Below are 24,078 nucleotides of genomic sequence, written 5' to 3'. Positions count from 1 at the left end.
GCTGCAGGCGGCACTCCCCGCACTCCCCTGCCCCAGATCCCTCCACCTAAATGCCGGCGGTGACCGGGGCGGCTGAAGATCCGGCCGCCGCAGTCGCTGCTGAAGAAAATGATGCCCCCCAAATCCCAGCACCCTAGACGACCACCTAGGTCACCTAAATGGTTGCACTGGCCCTGCCCGAGGCACGATGGAATGAAACACAGCAAACCACTGGCCAGGCGGTCCGGGCGAAGGGCCTCCATGGGAGGTACAAGCTTGTGAGTGTACTGCTGAGCACATGGCCCCTTCCCCTTTTAAAGACCTGCTCCTCATGGCCTGTGACTAGAGATGACTTGGCTGCGTCTGGTTGGTCACACTCCACCTCAGCCAGTGTCCATGCATTGGGTGTGTGAGTGCTGCCTAATTAGAGTCCCAGACATCTTGTCTATCTAGGAGCTCTTCTGATCTTCCAGCTGTTTAAGCAGCCCATTCATCCCACAAGCATTCCAGGAGGGAGGGGTGGGGGAATGCCACTTCACAGGTATTCAAAGAGGGAGAGGCGACAAGGCACGGGGGGGGGGCAGGGTGGGTAATAGACCTTTCCAGCATACAGGTTATACAGAGCATACAGATCACTGCTGCTCCTACAACATCAACCAGTTTGCCTGGTACTGAAGTTAGGCTTACCAGCCTGTAATTGCCATGATTACTTCAGGTACCTTCTTTAAAAATTGGTGTCATGTTAGCTATCCTCCAGTCATCCGGTACAGAAGCGGATTTAAAGGATAGGTTACATTCCACAGTTAGTAATTCTCCAGTTTCACATCTGAGTCTGTTCAGAACTCTTGGGTGAATCTCCTCTGGACCTGATGACTTATTGCTGCTTAATTTATCAATTTGTTCCAAAACCTCCTAATTGGTCCCTACTGAATACAGTCAAGTCATGATCACTTGCCCCATGGCAACCACTAACATCTAGTCCAATGATCAATTCATCTTTATCCACCACTATGAGGTTCACAGTAGAGTGACCCCAGTTGGGGCCAAAACTTTGTGTTAGAAAAGTATCTGTCATTTTTTTAAAATCTCCAAGGATGATTTACGACTGGCTCTGTGAGACCTCCTCTATCTGTCTCCCAATAGGATGTGCCCCATGCTAACCCAATCAGGGGCTGCAGGTTTGTATAATCCTTGGTGGTGCCCAGAGCAGGTCCAAATCCTGCTTAGGGTGACCAGATGTCCCAATTTTATAGGGACAGTCCCAATTTTGGGATTTTTTTCTTATATAGGCTCCTATTACCCCCACATTCATCCTGATTTTTCTCATTTGCTGTCTGGTCACCCCAGTCTTGCTGCCCCCCCCCCCCACATCTGCCTAAGGTTCTGGGAGGGTGTTTGGGTGTGGGAGTGGCTTTGGGGTACAGACTCTGGGAGGAAGTTTGGGTGCGGGAGGGGTGCAGGCTCTGGGATGGAGTTTGGGTGCTGGGTGCAGGTTCTGGGCTAGGGCACGGGGTTTGGGTGAAGGAGTGGGTGCAGATTCTGGGAAGGAGTTTGGGGGCTGAGTGTAGGCTCTGGGCTGGGATGGGGTTGGGGTGCAGGAGGGGCTTTGGGTGCTGGCTCTGGAAGGAGATTTGGATGCTGGGTTTGGGCTCTGGGCTGGGACAGAGGGTTGGGGTGCAGGGTGTGGGGCTGGGGATGAGGAGTGTGGAGTGCAGCAGGCAGGCTGCGCTGGGGCAGGGGGGGCAGAAAGGACTCCCCCCAGCCATCTCTCCACTGGCAACTGCGAGCTTTGGGGGAGGGGGGACCTCCCTGGCTTCCCCAGCACGACACTCACCAAAGCCCTCCCAGGCTGCTGCTCAGGAGGTCCAGCTAGAATAAGCCCCCTACCCCGAGTCGACTTGGAGTCACCTGCCAGGATGGGGTGGGGGCTGTCATGCACCTCCTCCCTCTGCAGGCGCAGCAGCCACCTCAACCTGTTCCCGGGGCCGTTACCTTGTAGCTTGCCACAGCAGCAGCCGGGAAGGGAGTGCAGTGCGGAGTTGCAGGGGACAGCTGCCCAGGGCAGGCAGGGACACTTGGGGAGAAGGTGTGTGGGGGCAGCATGCAGAGCCAGGGGACACTCCGGGGGAGGCACGTGGGTGCAGCAGGCTGGGCCAGGGGATGCTCTGGGGGAGAGGGGTGACTGGCGGGACCAGGGGACACTCCGGGGGAGGCATGTGGGTGCGGCAGACTGGGCCAGGGGATGCTCTGGGGGAGGGGGGTGGCAGGCTGGGCCAGGGGATGCTCTGGGGGAGAGGGGTGACTGGTGAGGCCAGGGGACACTCCGGGGGAGAGGGGCAAGTGGCAGGGCTGGGGGATGCTCCGGGGGAGAGAGGTGGCTGGTGGGGCCAGAGGGATGCTTTGCGGGAGGCATGCAGGTACAGCAGGTGGGGCTGGGAGACGCTCTGGGGGAGGTGTGCAGCAGGCGGGGCCGGGGGAGAGACCCAGACCTGAACATTGGTAGAGCTGGGTCCTCCATTTCCCACCATGGGCCCATATAACTCGCCGCCCCTGAACCCATTTGTCTTCCTACAAGTCACAGACAAGTGCTAAAGGAGAAACAGCCCCTGCTCTCTGGTTTGGATTCAGTGAACTGTACCAGCCCTCCACTGCTTCCCCTGCTGGGCTGCGTTAGTTACCAGCTTGATCAGGTGTCTAATGTCCAGTGCCACTGAGCCCACCATTTTCATCCTCTTTTCCCTTCCTATATGAGTTGTAACCAGCAACATGGACATTCCAGTCACACACATCGTCCCACCAGGTTTCCCCGGTTCCCTTCCTCAAGGAGAATTTCCAACTCCTCTTCCTTATTGCCTAGACTCCAGTGACAAGCGCAGTGTTGCTTCCCCTCACAAGTGAGTATCTTGCAGGGCATATAAATGGCAACACTGCATTCCCCTGAGTTCACACTTGTGTGACTGCCAGATGGGTTATCTGTAAGCCAAGGAGAGACTCCAACTCAGGTGTCATGTTCCTCCTTCCATTGGAAGGTGCCATGAGAGAAAGATGTGTCCCCCGGGCTTCGGCAGCATGGAATGCTGGCTTTGCTGCAAGCTCTCCAGGAACCCTTAGGCCTTCTGTATCAGCTCTGCAGCATCAGAACAGCAGAGCCTGGCTTGGAGCAAGGGGCAGGCCTGTTTTCCATAGAATCCTTCCCTCAGGAACACAGCATTCATAGCAGAAATCCTGCAGGAGTTGTGACCCATGATGCCTGCCGTAGCCCTCACTGAAAATGTCACAGTCAGGGCAGGCTACGAAAGGAAAAGCAGCTTCTCCCTAAGAGTGATAGTTAACACTGAAGTTAACCAGTGTGACTGTTGTAGAGTTTATCAAGGAAAAAAAAAAGGAAATACACAGTCCCCTTTATTGCATTCCAGTTCTCTGGCTCCAAATCAGCACCTGGGCCCTGTTCAGTGAGAAGTTATTTAAAAAACTCTGCTCACATATACCAAATGTTCTTCTGTTCCCAAAGGGTCAGCCACGTTACCGGGTCAGTATAGTTTGGATCTTACCCAAAATATCACGCTGCCAGCCCATCCTTTAGCATCTAAAACTAAAGGATTATTATAAAGAAAAAAGAAAGAACAAGAGAGATGTTAAATGGCAAAGCAGTCACATACACACAAAGACTTCAAAGTCCATATATTGGGTTCTTAGCAGTATTGGTGAGTTTGCTGGCTTGAAAGTCCCTCCGGAACACATCCCCAGCTTGCACGGGTCATTCAGTCCTTTGTTCAGAGCGTCAGTGTGTAGAGAGGTTGCTCCAGAGGTAAGCAGTAGGACTGAAGACAAAATGGAGATGATGCAGCAGCCTTTATATTCCTTTTGCCATGTGGCTTGTACCTCCTGTGTCCCAAATACAAGCTGTCCAGCACATGGCATGGAAGAACCTTAGGGCTTCTCTATGCTGGCACTTTACAGCACTGCAACTTTCTCGCTCAGGGGTGTGAAAAAACACCCCCGAGGGCAGCAAGTTTCAGTGCTGTAAAGTGCCAGTGTAGACAGTACACCAGTGCTGCGAGCTGCACCCTTCGTAGAGGTGGGGTTTTTTAGAATCTAGGAGAGCTGTCTCCCAGTGCTCTGCTGCAACTACACCGCCACATTAAAGTGCTGCCACTTTAACACTGCCAGTGTAGACTAGCCCTTAGGGCAGGGGTTCTCAAACCGGGGGTCAGGACCCCTCACCGGGTCATGAACTGTCAGCCTCCACCCCAAACCCCGCTTTACATCCAGCACTTATAATGGTGTTAAATATATAAAAAGTGTTTTTAATTTACAAGGGGGCAGGGTTTGTACTCAGAGGCTTGTTATATGAAAGGGGTCACCAGTACAAAAGTTTGAGAACTACTGTCTTAGAGTTCTGTCCATAGGCAGCCCCTGCATGGCTTGCTGAGTCATCAGGTATAGTCCTTGTTCCTTTCCCTGGGTTCATTGTCCAGTTGATGTCCCATCAAGCAGGCCCAGTACTGATGCCAATCTGTCTGGCAGTGCCATCCAGAAACACAGCACGAGTTTGGAAATACAGATATACCCTACATATCTATAACTCGTAATACACAGATGACACAGACATAGGCCTTGTCTACACTTGCAAGTTGCAGCGCTGGTGAGGGGGTTACAGCGCTGCAACTTAGCAGGTGTCTACACTTAAAAGCTCAGCCAGCGTTGCAACTCCCTGTTTGCAGCGCTGGCTGTACACCTGGGTCTGCTTCCGGTGTAGCGAGACCAGCGCTGGTGATGCAGCGCTGGTCATCAGGTGTGGACACTCACCAGCGTTTTTATTGGCCTCCAGGGTATTAGGACTTATCCCAGCATTCCTTTTCAGCCTCTCTGGTCACCACTTAGCACTCCACTGGGCCCTGGGTTGAAGCCTGGGAGGAGGGACGAGCGGGGCTTGCCCGAGCTCCGGCGGGAGAGCGGGGAGAGCAGGGTTTGCCGCGCTCCGGCCGGGAGAGCGGGGCTTGCCCCGAGCTCCGGCTGGGAGAGCGGGGAGAGCAGGGTTTGCCGCGCTCCGGCCGGAGAGCGGGGCTTGCTGGAGCTCCGGCCGGAGAGCGGGGCTTGCGGGGTTTGCCGCGCTCCGGCCAGGAGAGCGGGGCTTGCTGAAGCTCGGCCGGAGAGCTGGGTTTGCGCGCTCCGGCCGCGGAGAGCGGGGCTGTGGAGCTCGGCCGGGAGAGCGGGGCTTGCGGGGTTTGCCGCGCTTCGGCCGGAGAGGCGGGGCTTGCTGAAGCCCGGCCGGGAGAGCTGGGTTTGCCGCGCTCCGGCCGGAGAGCGGGCTTGCTGAAGCTCCGCGGGAGACGGGGCTTGCGGGGTTTGCCGCGCTCCGGCCGGAGAGTGGGACTTGCTGGAGCTCCGGCCGGGAGAGCGGGGCTTGCGGGGTTTGCCGCTCTCGGCCGAGAGAGCGGGGCTTGCTGGAGCTCCGGCCGGGAGAGCGGCGCTTTAATAGAAGCTGCATGTATGTATTTCAGTACAGACTTTGGCCTTTTACTGTTTTACACAGGGTGGAAGAAAGGGACAAAAACAGATATCATGCTAACTGATTGATTTTGGAGTTCAGTTTTTTCATGAAAACTGAAGTACAACGTATTATACATGAAAGAAATAGAGATTATAAAAAAGGACATATTAGCAGCATGGATAGCAGGGCTGTAATTTAGTTTCTCTTGTGGATGCAGTTATGAAAAATACCTGCCAGTGGGTGTTTTTGACATCATAGAACATCTGGATAGAATTTAGCCTTGAAATCAATTCGACAAGAAGGCAGAAATCATATAAATCAGACAGAAAACAACCTACAGAGATCTCATTGCAGGAGGGCTTCTGTTTCCTTAGAACTACATCAAATGTTGTGTTCAAATACTACGTTTTATTCAGACTCCCGACACATAACATCGTCACATAACACTAATTATAAACCATTGAGGCGGGAATCATCTCCTGACTCCTCCATCTTATAGAAAGAGAAACAAACCTAGTAACTGATGGAAAAAAAGAAAGAAAAATTAAGTTATTTTGAAAACAAACCAAATGGACTATAAAGTTTGTTAAAGATGTAATAATTAAAAACAGTGCATACAGCATCCACCACTGCGAAAGAACTGCCCTAGAACAAGGAGGGAAATAATCACCGTACCCCCTTCCTGTTTTATGTCTTGTATTTTAAATAAAGCGAGTTTCTTGTTTTTTATTCACTGTTTTATACAGAAACTGCTAACATCTACTACAAGTAAAAAATACGGGAAACTGCAAAATCAATGAACACTGCAGTAACTGCTGGAGCAATGCATCTTAACTGCAGTGGAAGCACCCAACATACTGTTGGCTTTTCAGCTCCCAAGTGCTCTTTAAGGCATCCCTTTATCCTGAAGCACGTGCTGGGCCTCGTCTAGTCGCCCTGCTCTCTGGCTGTTCAACTTCGCTCCAGGCGTTTGACCCTCGGAGGTCCACTTTGTCAATGAAGTTCTCCACCCTCCCTTCACAAATATTATGGAGGATACAGCACGCGGTTATAATCGCTGGGATGCTGCTTTTTCCCCCCGTCACGCTTGCCGTAGAGACTTCTCCATCTCTCCCTTTAAACGGGTGCAAAGCATGCTGCACGGTCACTCGCACCCGGCTCAGCCGTAGTTGAACCGCCGGTCTTGCTCATGTCAAGCTTCCCCTGTATACGGTTTCATGAGGCCAAAGGCATTAACAGGTAAGGCGGGGTCTCCAAGGATCACAATGGGCATTCGACGTCCCCACCTATGATCTTACGGTCTGGGAAAAAAACGTCCCTGCCTGCAGCTTTCCTGAACAGGCCACTGTCCAAAGATGCGTGCATCATGCACGCTTTCCAGGCATCCTGTGTTAAATGTAGTGAACGCCCACGGTGCACCAAAGCGCCTGGAAGAACATTGAGGAAATAAACCCTTCCGATTAATGTATCTGATGTCAGGTGGGGTGGTGCCCGAATAGGAGAATGCGTCCCATCTATTGCCTCCTCCACAGTTAGGGAAAACCCCATATTAGGCAAAGCATCATCATGTCCTGCACATTCCCCGAGTCACGGTTGTCTGAACAGGATGCGATTAATAGGTCCTGCAAACTTGCCACCACTATTCCAACGGTGACTTCCCACTCCAAACTGTGTGTTGCGACCGATCGTGGTAGCTGTCTGGGTTGCCAGCTTACCAGGACTGCAATAGCCACCGCTTCTCCACTGAACAGGGCACTCTCGTCTCGTGTCCTTTGCGCTGCAGGTTGGGGCGAGCTCAGCAACAGTTCCAGCGAAAAGTGGCTTTTCGCATCCTAAAGTTTCGCGCCAACTGCTCGTCATCCCAGACTTGCAGACGATGTGATCCCACCACTCTAGTACTTGTTTCCCGGAACCCAAGTGTGGCGTTCCACGCTGAGAGCACGTCCGTTACTGCCGACAAGCTAATTAGCTGTCGAGCAGCGTCAGCGAGCATCTATTTCATCATCTGAGCTCTCACTGCACTTTGGAGGCATAAGGAAATAAGATCAACTGCCAGACGGGATGTGCTGGCACACAACTATCAGCAACATTTAAAGCACTCGGGCTCCATTTCTTACTGAAATCACCACGCTGCGAATCACAATGTCAACCAAACCGCTGAAAAGGAAAGGCGTGCACCACGGGTCGTTGAACAAGAAGCGGAATGACCCGCACCCTTCCGTCCCCTTCCCACTACCACGCAGCAGAAATGGGATGCAGGTGCTCTGTGGGATAGCTGCCCACAATGCACCACTCACAACAGCGCTGCAACTGGTGCAAGTGTGGACACACTGCAGCGCTGGTCGCTGTCAGTGTGGACACACAGCAGCGCTGGCCGTACACAGCTGTACGACCACAGCTGTAACGGCCAGCGCTGCAAAACTGTAAGTGTAGACAAGGCCATAGAAACAAGATTATCACACTTGGGAAATGGCAACGTTTGCAGATCCCTTACATGGCATAACTGGCACAACTCACTGCACTTTTACAATATTGATATTCATGATATCCCAAAGTGTCCCCCAGATTCCATACAGCGTCTCACCCCGCATGCAAACTTGATGCAGAAAAGTGTGTACCTAGACACTGCTAAATGCATCACCGGAATTTTCCATTCTCGGGCCTGTGTTATCACAGCTTTCACTTCAATATCACAAGTCCTGGTGCACAGAAGAAATGGTTTATCAGAATCATGTCTGACTAAGCCAGGCTCTTTAGCGGCTCTTTCTTCCCTTTCAGCGCTGGAACGTGCCAGCACGGCCCGGGAGGTGGAGTTTGTACAGCGCCGTGCAGACACACCCCGGGCGACGCTAACAGCCCCGCACCCACCCGCTGAGCTGGGAGACGGATCTGCACGCGGCTCTGACTCGGGTACCGGGTCGCAGGCCGACCGGGGCCCGGCGAGCGAAGGGGAGAGCAGGAACCTCGCGGCCCGGGGTCCCGCCCCCAGGGTGTGGCCAAGCAAAGCTCCGCTCTCCCCGGCCACTAGCGCAACGCGGCCCCGCGGAGCGCGCTGGGAATCCCGCCGTGTAAACGCAACCCGGCTCCACCCCTCACTGCCACGGCCCCGCCCGCTCCGACATCTTGCCCTTGTGCTGGCGTTGGAGCTGTTTCCTTCCGAGCTCACCAGAGGCTCCTTCCCCCTTCCCAGCTGCCCGGCGCGGGCTGCGCAGACCCCCTGCTACTCCAGGCCATGCGCAGCGCCGCGCACCCCCTGCCTGCTGCTTCCGGCGGCGGAGGGGACCCAGCCTCCCGGACCCCGCGCCCCGCCAGCGCGGCCACGAAGCCCCGGTGAGCGCCCCGGTCCGCGGCCGCTAGGATGCGAGAGGCGGGGGGGCCAGGAAAAGGCGCAAACTCCGCGCGATCTGCAGCCCCTCGGCCTGACCGAACGGTAAATCGAGTGACTGGAGCGGGCTGTGCCGGGGGTCACTCCTGTACCCAGCCTGGGGGACGTGCCTTTTGCTGGGGGTCTTTGCAGTCAGGAAGCGAGTTAAGCCTGCCGGGGTACGGGTATAAGTGTCACCCCCTTTTGCAGGTGTCTTGACAGGACTCTGCCTGCGCTCCCAGGGCCAAGTCGGAACCCAGGAGTCCGGGCTCCTAGTCCAGGCGCTCGCTGCCCCGCTTCTCTCCGCTGGATTCTTTTGTTGGATCCAGTGTATTGTCCCCACTTTCTCTCTCGTTTTCTTTGTTGGTGATCCGACAGTCAACCGAAACCAGCAGCCAGCCAATTGGTGGCAAACCCAGTTTTACACCGAATTGACGGACCCTCTATAGCCAGGCTTGGAACGATTCGATTTTACCAGTAAACGTCGATTTCACCATGCGCCCCCCCGCCCCCAACTATGAAAAAATATTTCCATCAATAATCAATGAAATGTACAGATAGGCGACTTAAGAAAAACACTTTTTGAGAACTTAAAGACTGAATCCAGTGATTTAGGCTTGTCACAAACGGAGTAGCGAGTGAATTGTAAAAACGGGTAGGGTTTGTTGATTTAAGGATATTTACTTTGTGTGTTTTCACAGGTGAGATTGGTTTATATAGCTTTAACTTTCTGAATCTCAACTTCTGACGTCATTAAATAAGTGTCTGACCTCCCCCACCCCAGTAATTTCCCACAACCAGGAGAATTTAAATAGATAAAAAGCTAAAACAAAGCTTAAAAATCGACATTGATATTATCTGTTGAAATTATAAGTGGGGAAAAAAAAGTCAGTCTATGCCAAGCCTCTCTATAGCAAGCTAGGCTTGTTCTTAAGGCTGATTAAGAACAGGAAAAATGGCTAAATGTATCAAAATATGTTTTAAGTGTCACAGATATAAAAATATTTGTTATGATTAAGCAGCAAAGAGTCCTGTGGCACCTTATAGACTAACAGACATATTGGAGCATGAGCTTTAGTGGGTGAATACCCACTTCATTGGATGCATGTATCTGATGAAGTGGGTATTCACCCACGAAAGCTCATGCTTCAGTACGTCTGTTAGTCTATAAGGTGCCACAGGACTCTTTGCTGCTCTTACAGATCCAGACTAACAGGGCTACCCCTCGGATACCTGTTATGATTAGTCTTTTTTTCTGAATGCAACAAAAATGAAGAAATTGGACACAGCAGGCTCCCAAATAACCATGTTAATTACCTACAGATGAACATCCAAGACCTAGCTTATTGCTCTGGCTTAATGTTTGATGCTTAATTCTTAGTGCTAAACTCAAATCTAAAGCAAAGAACCCAGTGAGCACTACTGGAAGGCTCACAGGCTGCTATAAAATAGTCTACCTAATTCCTGTATGCTGCAATTAGATGAACCAGCTAGCGGCTTTAGAGTACACTTTCCTTTTCAAGGCATTTGAAGAAATCTTCATCTGTGGGTGGAATATCTCTGTCCTTTCCTTTTCTATCCCCCAAATGCCAGCCTGCAGGTGACCAAGTTTGTGGGAATGTATAAAATGGTTCCCAGTGTTTCATGTTATCACAACAGCTTGGTATCTTTGCATTAATCATCTCATTTCTCCCTCGCTCATGCTCCCTATGGTGTACGAGAGCAGGCCTTCGCTCTTGTGGACCTCCTAGGGCAGGTTACAGGAATAGGCTGCTCTCCAACAGTGGGTAGGGAAATTCCCAGACAGCTAAGGGTTAATTGCAGGGTTGTTGTAGCCATGTTGGTCCCAGGATATTAAAGAGACAAGGTGGGGGAGGTGATACCTCTTCTTGGGACAACTTCTGTTGGTGGAAGGGACAATCTTTTGAGCTTCAGAGCCTTCTTCACATCTGGGGAAGATGATCAGAGTGTCCAAGTTAAATACATGGTGGGACAGATTGTTAAGCTTAAGTGGTTCAGACATGCTATAGGAGACCGCTATCCCACCATGTATTTAACTTGGACACACTAGCCACTTTCCCCAGACTTGAAGGAGAGCTACCTGAATCTCAAAAACTGTCCTTTCCTCCAATGCAAGTTGATTCATAACAGACATTGCTTTACCTGCTTTGTCTCTCTCGTGGTTGCAGACATGTCAGCGGTTTGAGTCTGTGTTACCTTCCGAGGTCTACGATCTTCCAAGCAAAGAACCTCGACCGAATTCCAGAGTCCGAAGGAATGCAGTGGTAAGATTGTGCATCCCACTCCAGGCACCCAGCTACCTCACCCATGCGCTTGTAGAAGGCCAGCCTCCCACTTCCCGTCTTTGCATGCAGAACGTGTGTGCTGTATGCCCATGTCCCTGCTACTGAGCATGCTGCTATATCGCCATGCTGGCCTTCCTTCACATAGGAGCTCTCCCGTCATGATCTCGGCCGGCAACGTTTACCTACCAAGCCACGCGAGCTCTGTGTCTCCTGCGTGTGGAGAACTGGCTACCCCATGGGATTGCAAGGCCAGATCCTAGGAAGTGTGGAATGTCTGTAGCGCCTGGTAGGCTCGGGCCTGAGTGGGGAGCAGGGTAAATGGTCTTTTGTGTGCAGGACAAATACTGGGCCGACCTGAGCAGGGGTGGCAGGTTTGTAGAAATTTTGGTGGTGCCCAGAACCCACCCCTGCCCAAACTCTGCTCCTGAAACTCCGCCCCCACCTTCCCAAGGCTCTGGGAGGGAGTTTGGGTGGGGGAGGATGTCTGGGGTGCAGGCCCTAGGCTGGGGCAGGGGATTAGGGTGCAGGCTCTGGGAGGGAGTTTGGGGATGAGAGGGGGTGCAGGGGTGAGGGCTGTGGGGTGTGGCTGCAGATGAGGGGTTTGGGAGGGGATCAGGGCAAGAGTAGGAATATGGGGGGTGTGGGCTCTGTCTGGGGCTGGGGCGTTTGGGGTGTTAGAGAGGCTCAGGTCTGGGGCAAAGGGTTGGAGTGCAGGGGGATGAGGGCTCTGGCTGGGACTGGGAATAAGGTGTTTGGGGTGCTGGAGAGGATCATGGATTGGGCAGAGAGTTAGGGTGCAGGGGGATGAGGGCTCTGGCTGGGTCTGGAGAGGAGGGGTTTGTGGTGTTGGATGAGCTCAGGGCTAGGGTAGAGGGTTAAGGGTGCGGTGGGGGGTGAAAGCTCTGGCTGCGGGTCTGGGGTGGAGCAGGGCTGGGGATGAGTTTGAGGTACAGGCAGGCTGCTCTGGGACAGGGGCCAGAGAGGAGGACTCCACCCAGCCCTTTCCCTGCCGACAGCAGCAAGCTCTGGGGAAGGAGCCCCCCTTTCCTGCCCCCACCCCAGCAGCAAACTCACCCCCACCACTGTCACTGTATGTGCTCCCTAGGGCCTCTCTCCGGTTCGGGAATCTCCCTCACTTCCCCATGGGTGGGTGGTGGGTGCTGGGGGTGCTGCATGCGCCTCCTCGCCTGCTGTTGCCCCTGATTGTAGCCTCACTAGGGATGAGGGATGGGGCTGCCTCCTTGCCCAGCATGGGACAGGAGCGCTGACTGCGGGAGGGGCAGGGGGCTGTGTTGATGGAGTGTCCCATTGGAAAATGAAAGAGTCTGAGGGGGAAGGGCAGGCTCAGAGTCCCTGGCAGTCGAAATGGGGGGCATAAGAACCCTGCAGCAGCAGTTGCTGCGGGGAGGCAGCATGGAGCTGCACGCAAGAATAGGGGACACTCTGCGCCTGGGGTGGTGCCTGGAGGCAACAAGTCGGGGCTGGATGACACTCAGGGGAGGTGTGGGGGGAGACACTTGACTCCAAATATTGGTGGAGCTGGGCCCCTGGGCTCTGAATATTGCTGGTGTCCGGGCACCACGTGGGAGTATAGCACCCACCTATGGACCTGAGCAACTCCCTCACCTGTTATGCAGGCAAATGCTACGGTGAAGTTGAGATTTGATCTCTTTCCATCCCTCCTTGTGCGCCAGGCTCCAAACCCAGCTCATCTAAGAGCCCAGGGAGCATTTCTGCCCTCAGGGAGGGGCTGAGGGGCTTTGAATAGCACCCTGGGCAGCCCTGTAGGGACTTGTGGGAGTCTCAGACTAGTGCTGCCCTGCACAGAGGGGACCGGCTGGGCAGGAATTCCTGTCAAAGGGGCAGTTCTGAGGGATAGCTCAGTGGTTTGAGCATTGGCCAGGGTTGTGAGTTCAGTCCTTGAGGGGACCATTTAGGGATCTGGGGTAAAAATCTGTCTGGGGATTGGTCCTGCTTTGAGCAGGGGGTTGGACTAGATGACCTCTTGAGGTCCCTTCCAGCCCTGATAGTCTATGATATGGAAGCACAGCACTTCTCCCTGAGCGAGGAACCCTCGGGGTAGGCTCGTTTGTGTGTGGCGCTTCAGCAGAGACTGCAGGTGGGGAATGGGAGAGGGGTCACAAGCCCCCACTGCAGCTTCTAGCGACCTCTTCCCTCCAACTGTGCTGTGGAACAGCCGGGCTGTGATATCCTGGGTTATGGCCAACGCGTTCTGGGAAGGGGTGTCTGAGAGAAGGAGGGGAAGGAGCTCAGTATGGTACTGTCCCTTGAAGCTGCACAGTCAAAGACGCACATGCCTGCTGTTCAAGCACTGCTCGTCGCTGAATGATGCAGCTGGTCAAGGAGCTTCACACGGTGACTGCCATAAAACCTGATGGGAAGGATGGCCTAGTAGGCTTGAGTTCTCTTCTCCTGCACAGACTTCCATGGGCCAGCCTCTGGGTGCTCCAGTTTCTGTCCATTGTGGATAGTAGCTGCGCCCTGTCTCACAGGGGTATTGTGGGGAGAAATACATCAAAGGCTGGGAAGTGCTCAAATACCATAGAATAGTGGCAACAGAAATACTTGCGGTAGAATAAAAAGGGGCTTAGACACAGGGAAATCATCCATGTTTACCTACAAATCCCCTTTCTTCTAGCAGGAAGCTCTGCAGATCCTCTCCAGTGGGTCTCCAGCCTGCCTGGAGCCCAGAATCGGGCCTTTTGGGCAAGGCATCAGAATTGTGGATCAGTCCCCGATTGAGAGAATTGCCACAGCAGCTCTAGAAGAGTTACTTTATTTTTAGTGTTGAAACTGTAAGCTCGTTTTGTTATGTGCCTGTGAGAGCAGGCTCTGGGGCCAAGGATGCGGCTCCCAAGTGGTCTGCCAATACCAATAATAAATTAATTCATCATGAACAATGAGGAATTAATACCCTCCCATTCCAGTCAATTACTGCAGGGAACCTATTCTCCTCAGTCAAAAAACACAGCTCTTGAGATACAGTCCAGAGATCAGACGTTTTCTTCAGCTGGGCAAAATCTGTGGCCTTCCCTACTAGAAGGATGGACGCTTTGGGGTAAGCATGGGTAGCTGTTTCTGCTCGACTGTACTGCGAGGGGTCACCAGCCCTTTTGCGGTGGGATTTAAATAGCAGCCATGGAGGGACCACAAATAGCTATATGCATTAAAGATGCAACGGGAAAATGGCTTGCCTGGACAGCCAGAGAAGGAATGCTGGTGAGATCTATGTGGAGGGTCCTGCCCAGGAAAGGGACCTGATCCATCTTTCCTAATGGTCACTGAGCTATTGCCAGTGAGAGCTGGAGGCAACTGCTAGCCTTTCTGCTGCTTGGTACGTGTCTCTGAACTCTGGGCTGAAGCTGCAGACTTCACGCTTACCTGTCTTCAGACCTGACCCCTGCTTCTTCTCTCTCAGGTTAGAGGACGAGAGGAGGTGGCTGTCTGTCCCTAAAGTCTATGTCCTCCAGCCTTGGATTTTGAACCTCTTGATGAAATACGAACAGTTGGACTCCAGAAATACTCAGGTGCCTGGGCATATCCTGAAAGTAAGTGACTGGGACTTGCTGTGCATCACTTGCCTCTTCCCAGCGCCCTGCTGGACGGGGGAAACCTTCTGTTGCGGGATGTCACCGTGGCTTGAGCATTTCTGCAGGGCTCCACTCACTGGCCTCCCCGAGGGCTAACCAGGAGGGCATGTTGCAGCTTCATTGCCCCTCCTGGGGAAAGGGAAGGGAGCTGAGACACATTAGAGTGCTGATCTTTCCAGCTCCCCACATACCACCTCGCTCTAAAATTGAACTCCCCTCCTGGGTCTCTGGTTCTCTCTTCCCCTTGAATGTTGTGCAGTTTTCGCTCCCGAGAACCCACATGCCTGCCAGATCTTTGGCTGGTTCTCCCCTCACCCCTGTGGCATTTCTCTCTTGGCTTTTTGGGGTGGGGGTGCGAGTGGGCTGAGATCTCTCTCTTTGCCCCTCGTGGCCAACATACCACATAACACCTCCCACGTTTGAGCCCCGAAGTGCAAGGTGCTGCTCTTTGCATCAGCCTAAGGTGGTCGCTAGACAGCTGGGCAAGGCAGCCTTTTCCCACAGCACTCCCACACCTGCTGCAATGGGGTGCCTCTGGGGTGCTGCCCCTTCCCACTTCTCGTCCCACTCTTGTTATTTGAACACTGGATAGAGACAGGTCCCTGCCCTGAGGGGTTTGCAGGGTATGTCTGTCTTCCAATCAGGAGTATGATCACAGCACAGGTAGATGTCTGCAAACTAGCAAACAAAGCACTGTAGTGCAGTCTGATTATCATGAAAGTTGAACTTACAAATGTAGAATTATGTACAAAAAAACTGCATTGAAAAATAAAACAATGTAAAACCTAGCAGTCCACTCAGTCCTACTTTAGCCAATCGCTCAGACAACCAAATTTGGTTACAATTTACTGGAGATAATGTGCCTGCTTCTTGTTTAAATTGTCACCTGAAAGTGAGAATAGGCATTCGCGTGGCCCTTTTGTAGCCGGTGTAGAAAGATATTTACGTGCTAGATGTGCTAAAGATTCATATGTCCCTTCATCTTCAAGTACCATTTCAGACGACATGCATCTATGCTGATAATAGATTCCGCTTGACAATGACCAAAGCGGTGCAGACTGACGCATGTTCATTTTCATCATCTGAGTCAAATTCCACCAGCAGAAGGTTGATTTTCTTTTTTGGTGGTTTGGGTTCTATAGTTTTCGCATCTGAATGTTGCTCTTTTAAGACTTCTAAAAGGATGCTGCACACCTTGTCCCACTCAAAATTCGGAAGGCACTTCAGATTCTTAAACCTTGGGTTGACTGCTGTAGCTATTTTTAGAAATCTCACATTGGCACCTTCTTTGCTGTTCTGTCAAATCTGCAGTGAAAGTGTTCTTAAAACGAACATGTGCTGGGTCATCATCCGAGACTGCTATAACTTGAAATATATGGCAGAATGTGTGTAAGACAGAGCTGAAGACATACAGTTCTCCCCCAAGAAGTTCAGTCACAAATTTCATTAACGCATTATTTTTTAAGGAGCATCATCAGCATGGAAGCATGTCCTCTGGAATGGTGGCTGAAGCATGCAGGGGCATACAAATGTTTAGTATATGTGGCACATAAATACCCTTGCAATGCCAGCTACAAAACTACCATGTGAACTCCTGTTCTTGCTTTCAGGTGACATTGTAAATAAGAACAGGAGTACTTGTGGCACCTTAGAGACTAACAAATTTATTTCAGCATGAACTTTCGTGCACAAAAGCTCATGCTGAAATAAATTTGTTAGTCTCTAAGGTGCCACAAGAACTCCTGTTCTTTTTGCAGATACAGGCTAACACGGCTGCTACTCTGAAACCTGTCATTGTAAATAAGAAGCAGGCAGCAGCATTTCCTGTAAATGTAAACAAATTTGTCTTAGAGATTGAAGCCTACAAGCCCACTCAGGCCTACTTCTTGTTCAGCCAAAGTTTTACATTGTTTTGTTTTTGAGTGCAGTTATGTAACCAAAAAAAAAAACAAAAAACTGCATTTGTAAATTACACTTTCAGGATAAAGAGATTGCACTACTGAACTTGTATGAGGTTAATTGAAAAATACTATTTATTTTGTTATTTTTACAGTGCAAATATTTGTAATCATAAATATAAAGTGAGCACTGTACACTTTGTATTCTGTGTTGTAATAGAAATCAATATATTTGAAAATATAGAAAAAATCCAAAAATATGTAATAAATTTCAATTGGTATTCTGTTTAACAGTGCGATTAATCACGATTTCTTTTTTTAATTGCAATTAATTTTTTTGAGTTAATCATGTGAGATAACTGCAATTAATTGACAACCCTAGTTCTAATATCTTTTTTGAGATGAGGTGACCAGAAATGCGCACAATAAAAGTGTGGGCATACCATGGATTTATATAGTGGCATTAGGATATTTACAGTCTTCTTATCTATGCCTTTCCTAATGGTTCCTATTTTTGTTAGTTTTTTTTGACTGCTGCTACACATTGAGTAGATGGTTTTCAGAGAGCTATCCACAATGACTCCAAGATCTTTCTGCAGTGCTAACAGCTAATTTAGACTCCATCGTTTTGTATGTATTGTTGGGATCATGTTTTCCAGTGTGAATTACTGTGTATTTATCAACATTGAATTTCATCAGCCATTGTGTTTCCCAGTCATCCAGTTTTGTGAGATCCCTTTGTAACTTTTCACTGTCTGCTTTGGACTTAACTATTTTGAGTAGTTTTGTATCATCTGCAAATTTTGCCACCTCACTGTTTACCCCTTTTTCCAGATCATTTGTGACTATGTTATGACTATACATACTTCCACAATATTCTTGCCCACAAGTTAAAGTATGGATTGGATGAATGAGCTATAAGGTGGATAGGAAGCTGGGGTCAATGTAGTGATCAAAGGCTCGATGTCTAGTTGGCAGCAGGTATCAAGCGGAGTGACACAAAGGTCAGTCCTGGGGTCAGTTTTGTTCAGCATCTTTATTAATGATCTGAACAGTGGGACGGATTACACCCTCAGCAAGTTAGCAGATGACACTTAGCTGGGGGGAGAGGTAGATACACTGGAGGGTAGGGATAGAGTCCAGAGTGACCTAGACAAATTGGAGGATTGGGCCAAAAGAAATCTGATGAGGTTCAACAAGGACAATGCAGAGTCCTGCACTTAGGGTGGAAGAATTCCATGCACTGCTACAGACTGGAGATCGAATGACTAGGCAGCAGTTATGCAGAAAAGGAGCTGGAGATTACAGTGGATGAGAAGCTGGATATGAGTCAGCCGTGTGCCCTTCTTGCCAAGAAGGCTAACAGCATATTGGGCTGCATTAGTAGGAGCATTGCCAGCAGAGAGAGGGAAGTGATTATTCCCCTCTATTTGGCACTGGTGCGGCCACATCTGGAGTATTGTGTCCATTTTTTGGGCCCCTCACCTCAGAAAGGATGTGAACAAATTGGAGAGAGTCCAGCAGAGGGCAATGAAAATGATTAGGGGGCTGTGGCACATGACTTATGAGGAGAGACTGAGAGAACTGGGCTTATTTAGTCTGCAGAAGAGAAGAGTGAGGGGGAATTTGATAGCAGCCTTCAACTACCTGAAAGGGGCTTCCAAAGAGGATGGAGGTTGGCTGTTCTCAGTGGTGGCAGATGACAGAACAAGGAGTAATGGTCTCAGGTTGCAGTGGGGGGAGGTTTAGGTTGGATATTAGGAAACACTATTTCACTAGGAGGGTGATGATGCACTGGAATGGGTTACCTAGGGAGATGGTGGAATCTCCATCCTAAGAGGTTTTTAAGGCCTGGCTTTGTGACAGATTTTCGTTACCAATCTGCCTGGAGCATCAGTTTTCAGGCTGATACCACAGGATCATTTGAGGAGGAGATGACAAAATGCATTAAGTGTCTAGATTTTAAAGCTTTATTAATAAAATAACAGCAGAGAGTGTTGGGAACACTCCCACGCCACTCAGGGAGAAAGCATTAGACCCCCAAGCCCTAACCCACTTTCATACTCACACGCACTACCCAAAGCTGGCCAGGCTTGGGCGTAACATAAGAACGCAGCAGGGGGAAGGATGGACGGGAGTGCTGTCCTGGGCTCAGGGCATCCGAGAATCTGCTGTGCTGTCCAGGTTGCCCAGCTCTCTGGAGGGTTTTAAGTCCTGGGCTCCTTTGGGGGTGGTTTTGTTCAGGGCCCTCTGTTCCTGGTGCTATTTGTTCTAGTCCAAACAGGCTTTCTCTCATCTCTTCCTTTTCCAAAACATTCCAGCTTCAGGGACATCTGGCTGGCTCCCACTCTTTTGTCTCGTCTTGTGTTTTCAGCCTCTGCAGTCCTGGCTTTGTTTTCCTCTCTGCTGGTTTCTCTGTTCTGCAGGTGCAGGTCTGTGTAGTTGGTTTCTCACACCTCTTGGGCAACTTTCAGGCCCCCATCTTTCAGCGAAGTCTCGGCTGCGAGCAGTATCCTTGGGCAGAGGCCAGCATCTTATCTCTGGACTGAGCTTCTTCATTGCAGTATTGAGTTAACCTGTTCTCTGCTCTTCTCCCGCCTTTTGGCCTCTTGTGACCTACAAAGAAACCTTCCACTCTCCACTTACACACCTTTGACCCTCCCCAAAATGCTTTGCAATGCTTGCAACGGCATTAGCAATATACAGCACTGATTTTCCTTCCCAGGGGACTTCCTAAGGGGAGGGGGCCATTGGGTTGCGACAGCTTGACAAAGCCCTGGCTGGGATGGTTTAGTTGGGGTTGGCCCTGCTTTCAGCAGGGGTTTGGACTAGATGACCTCCTGAGGTCTCTTCCGATCCTAATCTATGATTCTATGTTGAACAGAGACCCAGCTATTTACCGCTCTCCACTGGCCATTTATTCCTACCTTTTGTTTCCTATCTTTCAACCTATTACTGATCCATGAGAGGCCCTTTTCTCTTATCCCATGACAGCATAGTTTGCTTACGAGCCTTTGGGGAGGGACCTTGTCAAAGGCTTTCTGAAAGTCCAAGTACGCTATATCCAATAGATCACCCTTGTCCACCAGCGTGTTGATACCTCAAAGAATTCTAACAGATTTGCGAGATATGATTTCCCTGCACAAAAGTCTTGTTGAGTGTTCCCCAGTATATGCTGTTCATCTGTGTCTGATCATTCTGTTCTTTACTGTAACCAATTTGCCTGGTACTGAAGTTATGCTAAGCAGCTCATAACTGCCAGGTTTATCTCTGAAGACTTTTTAAAAAATCAGCATTGCATTAGCTACCCTTCAGTTATCAGGTACAGAGGCTTATTTAAGCAACAGATTACATACCACAGTTAGAAGTTTTGCAATTTCATATTTCATTGAATCTCAGCATTGGAAGGGACCTCAGGAGGTCATCTAGTCCAACCCCCTGCTCAAAGCAGGACCAATCCCCAGATGGATTTTTACCCCAGATCCCTAAATGGTCCCCTCAAGGACTGAACTCACAACCCTGGGTTTAGCAGGCCAATGCTCAAACCACTGAGCTATCCCTCGGGACTGCCCCTTTGATAGGAATTCCTGCCCAGCCGGTCCCCTCTGTGCAGGGCAGCACTAGTCTGAGTCTCCCACAAGTCCCTACAGGGCTGCCCAGGGTGCTATTCAAAGCCCCTCAGCCCCTCCCTGAGGGCAGAAATGCAGGATTTTCAGCCCTATGCTCCCTGGGCTCTTAGATGAGCTAGGTTTGGAGCCTGGCGCACAAGGAGGGACAGAAAGACCAAAACCCAATGTCGCCTCGGCATTCGCCTGCATAACAAGTGAGGGAGTAGCTCAGGTCGGCCCAGTATTTGTCCTGCACACACAAGACCATTTATCCTACTCCCCATTCAGGGCCCGAGCCTACCAGGCACCACAGACATTCCACACTTCCTAGGATCTGGCCTCACTATCCCCTGTCCTGGGGTAGCCAGATCTCCACACACAGGAGACACAGAGTCAGCGTGGCTTGGTAGGTAAACGTTTCCGGCTGAGAATGGCTCAGGTGTGAGAATCTCCCTCACATCCTCTTTGGATGAAAAAAATTCATTTAATTTCTCCAGAATGGCCTTGTTTTCCCTGAGTGCTCCTTTAGCATCTCGATCGTCCAGTGGCCCCACTGATTGTTTGGCAGGCTTCCTGCTTCTGATGTACTTAAATGTTTTTGTGTGTGTGTGTCTCTTGTGCTAGTTGCTCTTCAAATTCTTTTTTTGGCCTGCCTAGTTATACTTTTAAACTTGATTTGCCAGATTTTATGCTCCTTTCTATTTTCCTCAGTAGGATTTAACTTCCAATTTTTAAGCAATGTCTTTTTGTCTCTAACTGCCTCTTTTATTCTGTTGTTTAGCCATGGTGGCATTTCTTTTGATGGTCTTGCTGTTTTTGTTTTTTGTTTTCTTTATTTGCGATACTCATTTAGTTTGAGCCTCTATTATGCTGTCACCGTGCAGCTTGCAGGCTTTTAACTCCTGTGACTGTATCTTTTAATTTTGATTTAACTAGCTTCCTCATTTGTGTGTAGTTCCCTTGTTGAAGTTAAATGCTACTGTGATGGGTTTCTTTGGTATTTTCTTTAAATTTAATTCCACTGTGGCCATTATTACTGAGTAGTAATAATCTCAACATTGTTCGTGGAATGGAAAATCTCTAGTAAACCCCGTTCCCCTGCCTATGTACATCCCTGAGCTGCTCTCATGCAAACTGATTGATTGCAGGGGAGTTTGCCACCTGCCTTAGAAATCCCAAACAACTCCTGCCAGTCATCTGCTCCCTCTTGCCATCTGTCCTGAACCAGTCCCCTTTCTTCTCCCAAATGGGACCCCCATCCCCTGCCTCTCTTCTACACTCCCTCTTTTCCTCTACGACCAGTCTTCCTTCCGCTGTCTTAATTCCGAGGGAATAAATGAGCCTAGTGAGTCAAAGGCATTAGCATGACTCTGTCATTGTCTGACACTAAACATTAAGCATGGCTTGGGGTTTTGAGCACAGAGACCTGCGTAGTCCTAGGACAACAACTACCAATAAACTGTTTTAAACCTTTTCTTAAAGATACAAAAAAAGAAGGAAAAACAGCAAGAACATTTAGAAAGGAGAGGATGAAGTAAGGCTTTAATTTTAGCAGTCTCTTTTACTTCCTTTCCCTTTAGCTGCAGAAAGCTGCTTATAGGGAAAAGCACCTGACAGGTTTTAAATTGTGTTGAAGATGATCATAAATGTCCTTTTTGGGGAAAATTAAAAAGATGAGTTGAAATGAGCTGCAGCTGTTCTGGTGGAAGTCCAGCCTTGCTTCTTTAGGATAAAACAAGACAAAAGAGGGTGAAAAGAACAGCAAAGATAGAAGATGCAGCTCTGTCTTTGGTGCTGACTTTCACTTGCAACCTCTTTGCTGGAGAAACACGGGCCCAGCACGTGGTCTGATCAGCCACGCTGAGACCTGGCAAACTCATACCAATGTTGGGCTGTTTAGGGCATTGCTTTCAGCTGCCTTTCTGGTCGCAGGCTCAGAGCAGTGTTGCAGAAAATGGTGTTGTCTAAGCCAGATTCCTCCTGGATAGCTATCCTCCCCGTGGATAGCTCCTGCAGGTACCCAGCCTGAGGAGTGGCGCACTCATGACCCCCACTGTTTCCATCTGCTGCTCCTCCTAAGTGTGATTCCCTGACAGGCAGGCATGGGCAGATGCATTGCTCCTGTGACTTCAGGGGTGAATTTAATTCACTGACTTCCTGGTGAGTGATCATAAAGGGGGCCTGAGTGTCTGCAGCATCTCCTGCCCTGGCTGACTTGCTGGGAGGGGTGTTGAATGCCAGCTCTGCTCCTCGGGGATGATGGAAGAGTCAAGCCTATGTTTTTCTCCCTAACCTCTCAATAGGTTGTGAATGACTTGAAGGCTGCAGACCAAGGCAGTGCCGCCGTCCTGCACATCTCAGATGGATCCTACTACATCCGGGTGGTCATCTCCCCGGAAGCTGTGCAGATGGCAGAATGGTGGGTTTCACCTTGTCTGTCAACCCTTGCTGGGGTAACTGTGCACCGCGGCTGGTGGCCAGGTTCTCAGCAGATCTCTTTGAAAGTTGGGTTGGGCTAAATCAGTAGCTGGGTGGGAGGCCTATATGGAAAGCCCAGGTGCTGCTGGAAGTAACTTATCTACTGTCCCAGCATGACGCTTGGAGGTGCCATGCTGCAAACTGTGCTGCCTTTGAGTGGAGATTTCAACTGAGATCCTGTTTGTTTAGGATCGTTAAAGGTCCAGTGGCACTTTACACAGGAGTCACAGAGTTTAACCAGGACATCAGGGCTACTGGTAACTTCAGGTGGTTCCATTCTGCCTCTCTAACTTCCCTCTGCAGTTTCAGTTGGATCTAGTGTCCTTAACTTCCTGTCCTAAACAGTCTGTGTAGGGCTGCTGTATGTGCCACCCCCAACGTGGGTAAAGGGATGATTGTATTGGTCTGTAACCCTCCTTGGGACTCCCCTGGCTACAAGCTGGTATGTGGTATAAGGAGCTGTGTTCATTTTGCTCAGCACAAGGTTTGAAAGTCGCCCCATTTTCAAAATGAAATTGGAAAGGCAGAATTACAATTGTGTGTGGAAAATTTGTGAATTGGCCCTTTAGGAAAAACAATGGAAGGAAAACACTTCTGCCATTTCTGCAGTGTTCCCTTTCTTCTTATCCACTAGCTCTAAGCTCAATGTCTGTCTGTCAGTGGAAGAGAAGACATGGGCAGATAACGTCCTGCTGATGTTCTCAGTGTCTCACTTCCAGAGACAGACGTTGCCCCTTATGATCATTTCCCAAGCCGGGGGCGTTCCTCTCAGCTTAGAGAACTGGGTGTTCGTGCCAGAAACACTCAGATCCCCAGCCGGCAGAGGAGCTCTGTGAGCATATGTGGAATTAAGTGAACATTTATGAGCCTCCTGTTAGCAGCCTTAGTCCGATATACGCTCTTGAGAGCGAGTGGTGCTTCTGAGGCTCCACTGGAGTGTCCCTTGCTGTCTCCCAACAGGGTTTCACCTGTAGTTCCCATTCTCACAGTTGAAGGAGTCTCCCACTGACATCTGTCTCCCAATCCCGCCTTCCCTGCAATCTCCTCTCGGGGAGGCAGCAGCATCCAGTCGCTAGGCATCGGAGTCACAAGATTTGAGTTCTGGGTCCAATCCTGTCGCAGTATCCTGGGGCAGGTCACTTCCCCTCTGAGCCTTCATCTCCTCATCTGTGAAATGGGGATAATTTTCACCAGCCTTGGTAAAGGGGTTTGAGAGCAAGGCAGGAAAAGCTTTATGTAAGCGTGCAGGATGTTTGCTCTTGTGACACTGGGTGTTGCCTGGCTATGTAAGTGCAGCTGTGTGCTGGACATTAGCTAACAGCACTGGGGCAAACCACAGG

The 24,078-nt window shown here is 50.3% G+C and overlaps 1 protein-coding gene across 1 annotated transcript in view; it reads left to right on the top strand.

Moving 5' to 3' along the window:
- Positions 1–8,630: 8,630 nt before the first annotated feature.
- Positions 8,631–24,078, top strand: part of ACD (ACD shelterin complex subunit and telomerase recruitment factor) — a 34,217-nt gene continuing 18,769 nt past the window's right edge. Inside the window, exons 1-4 of the mRNA XM_075061318.1 lie at positions 8,631–8,803; positions 11,027–11,122; positions 14,583–14,712; positions 22,564–22,679. Of these exons, the coding sequence (XP_074917419.1) occupies positions 8,706–8,803; positions 11,027–11,122; positions 14,583–14,712; positions 22,564–22,679 (440 nt within the window). The 5' untranslated portion in view covers positions 8,631–8,705. The remainder of the gene's footprint in view (positions 8,804–11,026; positions 11,123–14,582; positions 14,713–22,563; positions 22,680–24,078) is intronic.

This window comes from Chelonoidis abingdonii, unplaced genomic scaffold, assembly GCF_003597395.2.
Source record: "Chelonoidis abingdonii isolate Lonesome George unplaced genomic scaffold, CheloAbing_2.0 scaffold0006, whole genome shotgun sequence".
Taxonomy (NCBI): Eukaryota; Metazoa; Chordata; order Testudines; family Testudinidae; genus Chelonoidis; species Chelonoidis abingdonii.
This window is presented reverse-complemented; position numbering and strand designations above follow the sequence as displayed.